The sequence below is a fragment of the Staurois parvus genome, unplaced genomic scaffold (assembly GCF_062004578.1).
Source record: "Staurois parvus isolate SC_StPar_1 unplaced genomic scaffold, SC_StPar_1.0 ptg000011l, whole genome shotgun sequence".
NCBI lineage: Eukaryota > Metazoa > Chordata > Amphibia > Anura > Ranidae > Staurois > Staurois parvus.
In genome coordinates this window covers 7826479-7835897 of record NW_028317807.1, presented here as the reverse complement: position 1 = coordinate 7835897, position 9419 = coordinate 7826479, and the positions used below count along the sequence as shown (strand labels likewise).

The 9419-nt window shown below is 42.5% G+C and overlaps 1 protein-coding gene across 2 annotated transcripts in view; it reads left to right on the top strand.

Annotated features, from left to right (window-relative positions):
* The first annotated feature begins 3250 nt into the window (after positions 1-3250).
* BMPR2 (bone morphogenetic protein receptor type 2) overlaps positions 3251-9419 on the top strand; it is a 263627-nt gene continuing 257458 nt past the window's right edge. Inside the window, exon 1 of one of the 2 annotated variants that reach the window (XM_089670476.1) lies at positions 3251-4332. In XM_089670476.1, coding sequence (XP_089526602.1) covers positions 4260-4332 — 73 coding nt within the window. In that variant the 5' untranslated portion in view covers positions 3251-4259. The remainder of the gene's footprint in view (positions 4333-9419) is intronic. The other variant, XM_089670466.1, reaches the window with a different exon arrangement.

The following is a 9419-nucleotide window of genomic DNA, read 5'->3' as shown; positions in this document are numbered from 1 at the left end:
GAGAAAATCGGGTGCAAAATATCACTTTCGGAGCGATTGTCTAATAATCTCATAGTTAGTACACAGCTTTCGAGAGCCAATCATGAAAGGTCATGGGAAATTACCTAAAGGGACAACACCGAAACGTTTTCTTCTACGATAACAGAACAAACAATTTTTGTTTAATCAGTACAGTATTTGTAAAAAATCGAGTGACCAAGACTGTGCATGCTCAGAAAGTATCCTAGTAAACTATTTGTTTTCAATATGAGATTAGCATGAAAAAGAAAAAATGGATGGTCATTCGTCCGATACTCTCATCCTGAGTTCTAGGCTTTAGTGTTGATTGAGGGATTTGTTACATTTCCTTTCAGGCTAAATTAAAGAAATCTGTTGGTGTATGTTCATGGGACTATAGCCAATCTCCCTGGATGTGGCTACAAGAGGAAAAATTGATCCCAGATTGAACAGAAGGATAGTGAAAATAGCAAAGAGCCAAGGAAAACGTCCAAAGATATACAAGCTGAACCAGATTGGTGCCTTTGCTGAACTCCTTTTGAGGTGTAGAAGAGCAATTAGTTTATACTTTTACTACAACTGTGGTATCTATATTCAATTGTTTGCTGGTTTATACACCATCCTTAATTGGTACTTCATACAAACATTGCTCCTGATTGCCTTTTGTGAACGGTTTGTGGAGGTTTATTATTATTATTATACAGGATTATATAGCACCAACAATTTGCTCAGCACTTTACAATATAACGGGAGACAATACAGCAACAATACAGTTCAATACAAGAGGGTTAGGAGGGCCCTGCTCCTCGGAGTTTACAATCTAGGAGGTTTAATTTTTTTTCTGGAAGGGCACCAAAAATGTGTTTACATTTGTAATATCCTATTACGTGTGTTATAAGTGTGAAAAATATTTAAAGACTAAAGCTGGTCATACATCACTAGAATTTTGTATCAAAATTTTTGTTTTCTGAAGGCGCAATTTTCTAATGGTTATTAGGGTCAAATCAACTTTAGTTTTTGACTGTAGTGATGAGAAAAATTCAAAGGAGTGGGATGGAAATTCTTTGTCTTGAGCAAACAAAATTCTAACCGTGAATGTGGTTTTCATTTGGGAAATATCATACATATTGTAATGAAACCTGTTTAATATGTCTGGGATTCCATTAAAACAGGTACAGATGAAATTTAAAGGGCTTTCGGATTAAATTAGTTGACTTAATGATGGCAAGAAAAAATGTTCTAAAGAACGATGTTTCTATGAACATTCAAATGAGATTCTAACCATGTATGGTTGACTTTAGCTTTAATACGGGTCTATTGGCCCACACACACAATTATAAAATCGTAGGAAAATTTCCATGCAAGGAACGATCGCTTGATTATCTGATCGTTAGTACAGTGCTTTTGACAGCCGATTCTGACTTTTTGGATGACAAAACACAAAAGGTGCAAGCTAGAAAATTTTTATTGCACATGAACACAGCATCTGATTTTCTTTTAACAGTAATTGTACGTAAATAATCGAATAGAAAAAAACATGCATGATCAGAAGCAAAGAACAACCCTATACTTCCTTTTCTACTATGCTAATACATAGCTATGTTTGCCTTTGTTGGTTGAGAATTTTCGCACAAGTTAATACTCTTGTTGGTTACATCATGATACGCACCTTCGTGGAAAATCAGACGATCGTTTGTCCGATTTACTGTGTACTAGGCTTATGAAGCTGCAGCTGAGGGATGTGAGGGAAGAAGGAAGCGTGGTGTCCTATAACAGAGACCACATACAGTGGGATTCCCATTAAACTGACCATACATGATTCATTTTTTTTCGTTCAGCCGATTAGTTGCATGGGCTGATCAAAACAAGTTCATGAAACGGCTTCAACTACCACCTCTACACCGATGACACGCAAATCTACCTCTCTACCCCTCGCCTCACCCCTTCAGTCTCCGCCCGAATCATCTGCCTACTGAACGACATATCAGACTAGATGTCACTCCACTTCCTCAAATTAAACCTTTCCAAAACCGAGCTCCTAATTTTCCCCCCAGTCCGTGCCCCCCCACCCTCTCCATCACGACCAACAACGCCACCAGTCCCACCCCGCAAGCCAAAGTCCTAGGTGTCACTCTAGACTCAAACCTGTCCTTCCAACCCCATATCCAATCATTGGCAAACTCATGCAGGCTCCACCTTCGCAAACATCTCCAAAATACGTACGTTCCTAACCCCAGACACTACTAAACAACTCGTTCCCTCCCTTATTATCTCACGACTCGACTACTGCATCTCCCTCCTCACGGGCCTACCTCATCACAGACTATCCCCACTTCAGTCTATCCTGAACTCAGCAGCCAGACTCATCCACCTTACCAACCACTCTGTATCCGCCACCCCCCCCCCCCCTCTGTCATTCCCTCCACTGGCTTCCGATTGCCCAACGCATAAAATTCAAACTACTATTATTGACATACAAAGCCATTCATAACACTGCCCCGAACTACCTCACCGACCTGATACCCAAATACCACCCAACACGTACTCTTCGCTCATCACAAGACCTCCTACTTTCTAGCTCCCTGGTCTCCTCCTCCCACGCCCGACTGCAGGACTTCTCCAGGACTTCCTCCATCCTCTGGAACTCACTACCCCAATCCAACAGACTGTCACCTACCCTCCTCACCTTTAGGCGCACCCTGAAAACCCATCTCTTCAGGGAAGCCTTCCCCACCCTCACCTAACAGCCGATCTCCTCCAATCCTCCTACCACTCCATCCCCCACAGCCATTTCCTCCTGTACCACTATCCCCTCCCTCCTAGATTGTAAGCTCCAAGGAGCAGGGCCCTCGACCCCCTCATGTATTGTATTGTTACTGTATTGTCTCATGTACTGTCCCCCCACTATAATGTACAGCGCTGAGCAAACTTTTTGGCACTATATAAATACTGTATAATAATAATAATGAAAAGTTGAAGGATAGATGGACTTCTCATGAATGGCAATGGCCATACATAGATCAAAATACAGCCAGTTCAGCAGTTCAGGCCATCTGTGGCCAGCTTTATGCTATGAAGGCCATTGCAGGCAACACACAACTGTAAAAACATATACGGTGCAATGAGGGTTTTTTTTTGTTTGTGTGGAATAAAGTTGATTTAAAAGAAGGTTAAAAAAAAGCCTTGCAGGCCTAGACTCTGCCCTCCCTCGTCTCCCTCCCTTCACTCCCCTCCTCAGTCTGGGCGGTGTGAGAGGCCTCTTTGTGTCTGGCTGTGACACAGGAGCAGCTCAGGAGGAGGAGGAGGAGGAGGAGGTTTGTGTATGTGTGAGAGAGAAAGAGAGGGGAGGCGATCCGGTGCCTTCCTCATCAACACTTCTGTCTCCAGTTCCCCTCCTCCTCAACCCTCTCCCATTAGTACAACACCCCTTGAGATGGCTTCCCCAGGAGAAGAGAGGGGGGCTGCTGCCTTGGCTGAGGGTGCCTCCTTAACGCTTCAAGGCTCTCCTTAAACCACAGGAGCAGGAGACATTCTTGTGCTGCCCGCGCAGGGCCTCATCTTGGAAGGAGAACTCCAGGCAAGCTGGGGATACCTTGGACCTGGGACAGACAGCTGCATATAGAGGATATCCATTGATGCTGGAGGCTGACACCATTCACATCCCCCTCACATGGGACATCTACATGTATAACCAATGGAGTGTAGAAAACAATCATTTCACTGCCACGAAGAAAATTAACTCAGGAAAAAAAAACCTTCTTCTGGAAGCGGTCCATGGGCACAGTGTCAGAAGACATGGGAGGACTCCGGCCAACGCAAGGACCATTTTGAAGGAAGGAGCTCTCTGTTGTGGGTCACAATATTAGGCAGTCCTCCGCGGTGTCGCCCTGGAATTTTGTGCAGCGAGGGCGACAACTGATCGTTTTTAATGGCTTTCGGCGTTTCTAGTTCCCCGTATGAGGAGGGGAAGGGAAGGGCCGTGTCCCCCGTGTAATACTGTGCATTGGGAAATGGTATTAGTGGGACCTTGTCAGGACTTTCTGATGCTGTGAAATCGCTGACTCCCTTCGCTGGAATGAGCGTTATCTGATGGGAGAAGGCAGTCTAGCCCACTGAGGATCCTGCGCTAGAAGGGCCTCCCATGGATTAGAAATCACATTTATTGTGAAATCGGATTAGAGACACACTCGGTTGTTTGGTTTTTTTCCCGTCTCCTTCCCGTGTCTTCTCGCTGTCCGATTTCTTTGGGATTACTGAGGGTTATGGCTTCAAATCAGAGTGTGCTTCTTCTGCTCCTTGGCTTCCATTCCACCCTGCTGCTGGCCACAGCTGCTGGTAAGTCACTTTTCATTTGACACACTTTGTTTTCCGCTCCGGGGAAGATATCGATCTTCAGCCTTCAGATCTTCATATGACGAAGAGGCTAGTCTTCTTATTACGATCATAATGGGGACAACGTGTGCTGACTTGCATGCCATGTCGATGGCTTTTTATTCGTAGGTTTATTATTTTCACATTCGATACTGTCAGGATTCAAATAAGGGTTCAGGGCAGGGGCGGACTGACAATCTATGGGGCCCCCGGGCAATAGGGGATCATGGGGCCCCTGTGTCCTTGCCCACACTAAAAAAAGCCTATGAAAAAGGTACCAGGGGCATCTCATGGGGCCCACTACTAACCCCGGGCCTTCGGGCAGTGCCCGAGTTTCCAAATGGTCAGTCCGCCCCTGGTTCAGGGATCTTCTTCAGGGTCCGTTTCAGGGATCTTCTTCAGGGTCCATTTCAGGGATCTTCTTCAGGGTCCATTTCAGGGATCTTCTTCAGGGTCCATTTCAGGGATCTTCAGGGCCCATTTACAGCAATGCACGTGTTGCAACACACTAAAATGCATGTGTCCAATTTCCCATTTCTACAAATACATGTTCTTTTTTTCCTATGTCATAGTACATTGGGGGGCTCAGAGGCCAATGGCAATAAATTACAACACAGGTTTAATGTGTTGCCAGTGGATATTAGAAAGCCTGGGATCTATGGTTGTTAACCCCTTACTGTTGGCCCTTTAACTAGCCAGTGATGCTAGAGGCCAGTAGGCGGGGCTGGCTATTATGCACTCACTGTGCCTGGCGCACCTACCGGCTCTTGTTCATCACTACTTGACAGTGAGCTGTTTGTGACAGCTTGTCACTCTTCTGGGGTGCCAGTCAAGCAAGTCTGCTAAACAACATAGCGACGCATGTATGCATCAGCTCAGCATTGAGGCCTACCTCTGTGCTGCCACATATATGTGTGATGCCAGCGGGAAAAGGTTAACTCTAAACACTCCCAAATTCTAAAGTAAAAAAAAATTGAAAACATGCGTCAAGTGACATTTAAAAATGCACCTAACGCTACAAAAAAACACCCCTCTACGCACACGCATAGGTCTAAATGGGCCCTCATTACCCTAATCATACTTTGCATGACGATATGGAATCTGTAAGAAAGATTCAGTAATTTGGGGGGAGCAATGTTTTAAAAAATGTGCATTTTAAAGTAACAGATCTGTAGTTGCGGTGGGAATTTGCCTGCCTGTTAGGAGTGGAGTTCTTACGGGAAATGATTGGCCGAGTCATGGATCATGTAAAATCATTTGAGTCAGCAGAAACCCATCATCGTCTGCATTGTTGATTGATGTTGCCAGTTTTTATACCGCAAAGGTTCTTTTGGTAGCCATGAAATGTCTGTTATACAATATGGAAATATAAATGGTAGAGATATTGGGCTGGCATTGCAAAGAATGCAGCATGTCTCCCCTTGTCTGAGATCATGTACAATACAGCATGTTGCTGAAGATTGGGTGGGAGTGACAGCTAGTGGGCACCTCAATAGCCGCAGAGCAGAGGAATTGCAGACAGCTCACATTTCTATTCTAGAGAAAGCAAAGGGTCAAAAGCCATGCTCTCCACATTTGTCACTATGTATTGAATGTTCTCTACTATGATATTGTCAGTAAATATGATAGGTTTTTACACTATAAGGAATCTTTTGTGTAAGAACAATTTAGTTACAATAACGATAATAAAGAGCGATTGGTCTGATACTTGGGGTTTTCTCATTGCTTAATGGAGGTTCATTCTCCTTGTACCTGAAATGACACTGCTGACAGTATTGTGTTTCCAGTGTGCTACTACACAATGTGGCCTTATTGTTGCATTGGCAGAGATGCTGTCCCATCACGTCACTTTGTATTCTCATCCTATTCTATAGTATTATTTGTGACTGTGAAATAAACGCTACTTGGGATATAGATAGATTTAGAACAGTTCCCTTTTATTGCTATTACATCAGTTTTTTAAAGCGTTAACTGGAAGCAGCCATCTTGGCAAATGCTGCACACTGATGCACACTGATCTTTATTACGCATGATGCATTGGGCCTGATTTATTAGAGCTGAAGGTGCACTTGATGGGTCATCAATCCCAATTTTGGTTTGTAGTGTTGCAAGTGTACCGATAAAGGGATTTTAAAAACTATGAGCACATGTGTGTGTTTCTGCACACATGTGAGACCATGCCATGCACATAGGTATGTACTAAAGGTCCACGACAGGTCTCAATGATCCAGCATTTCCAGATCTGTGCCTACAAACTCTTGACAACTAAGAGCCATCAAACCTGCATTTATAAAAGTACACTTTATGCTAGATGTTTTTTCCATATGCAGATTACCCTAATGAAATGAAAAGAAAAGAAAATCTGAAAATCTCTGAATTATAGCTATATCATCACTTGGCGTGTGTGTATTAGAATGGTTTTGACTCTTCTTTGGCCTAAAATGTTGTATTGTGGTCAGAAAGCTAACTGTTTTAAATAAATAATTGGTTCTATATTTTGTAAATCCTATATTGTATAAACCTCACACCCATGTGCTCAGAACAATGCTCCCGCTGGTAGCTTGGATAAAATGTGACATGCCTCAGCCCAGCTTTGGTTGCATTCTATTTTGCATTTCCTAAGGGATTACAGGAAACCTCAGCAAAAGACAGCCAAGCAGCTAGCATTTTCAACAGTTTAGCAGTGGCAGCTCCCATGTTTTGTTTATTTACAGGAGGAGGTACAGGTTACCTTTAAAATCAATTCAAGCAGAAATTAATATAAATGGTATTAAACCCAAAACCAAAAATGTATTATGTATTCTATTATTTCAGCTCACCTATCATTAGATGTGGCTGCATCAGTTTTACTTTATTTTGGCTTTTTTCCCTCTGTTTTCATCTGGTGATCTGGCCAGTAACATACCACTTGTATTAATGTGACACCACTTTGGAGGACTGAGCCAGGACACAGCAGACATCAGCATTGGCAGTCTTGGAGGAGTGTTAAATATATTAGCAGATTTGAATACAAATAACAAATTGAAGCCAAACTTAAGCTCACACTTTCTGACCCGTTACAGCAACATTTTTGTTCTGTTGGGATTATGGTTTTGCATGAATAAATAAAAGCTGATCATTTTAATCACCCCTGCCAGTGGTAAATGGATGGTCTCATCCATGTAAACTGATACATTCTGCTAGAGCTTGAACTACTGAAAAACAGCAGAGTTGCTGGCTGAATCATAAGATGAAAATAGAAGAAAGATAGGCAAAAAATGGAAACTAATACAGCTATCACATCTAAACAATAGTGAGCTGCAATATACGAAATGTTTGCTTTTGGGGTTTAATACTGCTTTAATCAGGGGTCCCAGGAGCATGGCACATTATTTATTTATTTCAGGTACTTATATAGCGCTGTCAATTTATGCAGCACTTTACATGTATTATTATTATTATTATACAGTATTTATATAGTGCCAAAAGGTTTGCTCAGCGCTGTACATTATAGTGGGGGACAGAACATGAGACAATACAGTAACAAAACAATAACACGAGGGGTTCGAGGGCCCTGCTCTTTCGAGCTTACAATCTAGGAGATATTATACATTCACATCAGTCCCTGACCCTCAAGGGGCATACAATCTAAAGGTCCCTAACTCACATTCATATATTAGGGCCAATTGAGACAGGATCCAATTAACCTACCAGCATGTCTTTGGAGTGTGGGAGGAAACAGGCGTACCCGGAGGAAACCCATGCAGGCACAGGGAGAACATGCAAACTCCAGGCAGGAGGTGCCGTGGCTGAGATTTGAACCAACGACCCTTGTACTGCCAGGTGGAAGTGCTAACCATTTAGCAACTGTGCTTGCCCATTATAGCAAACTTACCTCCAAGTTTGGTCTCCTCCAATGATAGCAGTTCTGTGTTCCCCCTTCATCGCTCAGGTGGCCACCCCTGCAATCTTCTTGACTTCTTTTTCAGGCAGTGTTTTCTTTCTTTGGTCATTGGGCATACATGCTGAAATTCCATTCCATTCCCAACACCTGGCTCTACTCTTGACATCATACAGCATCTCTTCAATCAAAAATCTCCTGGTCTATATAATATTTTAGAATCCATTTCATTCTTACCAGTTGCATCCTAAGAAAAAATCTGTAATTATGAAAATTGGATAAGGACGTTTTTTTATCTCTAGATTTTAGTTCCAATGTAAAGGATTTAAAACTTTTTAAGATTTGTTTTTTAAATTTTTCAGGTAATCCTTTTATTTAACCTCCCTAGCGGTATTCCCGAGTGTAGCTCGGGGTAGAATGTCTGTACCAAAAGCGGTAACCCCGAGCTACACTTGGGCTTACCATGCAGCGCTGCATAGGGAGTCCCTGCAGCACTTACCTTGTCCTTCGCTCCCGCGGTGTGTCCCCTGCAGCGTCCCCGGCCATCTCCTCCGGCAGATGCCGGCATCCGGCTCCTGTGTTCCGGTCCCTGTGACGTCGGGACGTACGGGCGCCGGCGGGAAATTTGAAAATTTAAAAAAAAAGTCATTTTTTTCAAAACGAGTTTTCATAGTAAAACATTGCTGTTTCAACCCATTTCACATACATTTTGTCCCTAGTGCTTTGTCCTGTCCCCGTCTGCATTTTGAATGTTCTTTCTGCCTGGGAACTTAGAAAAGTCCACGGCGTCCAAAAAGCGTCCCTTTAGGTCAAAAGCAGGTTTAGATCAGCTAGAGAACAGCGATAGTAAATCAGAACCACTTGCAGAATTGAGTGATAATGATTCGTGGAGAAATTCGTCATCAGACACTGAAAACAATTTTGCGACTTTGCTCAGCAATGTGCGAACTTGGCGCTATATTTCAAATTTCAGTGTTTTTGGTTTGATTATATTATTGAATTAAATGTAATATTATTATATTATTATTTTTTATGATTATTTATTAAATTATAATTTATGATTTTGTGTTTCAAATTTTATCATATCCGGAATGTTTACTAGACTCTTGTTCGGACAGATTTCAGTGAGTTATTCCTAAATTACAGCCTACAATAAAAAAACTACATATTT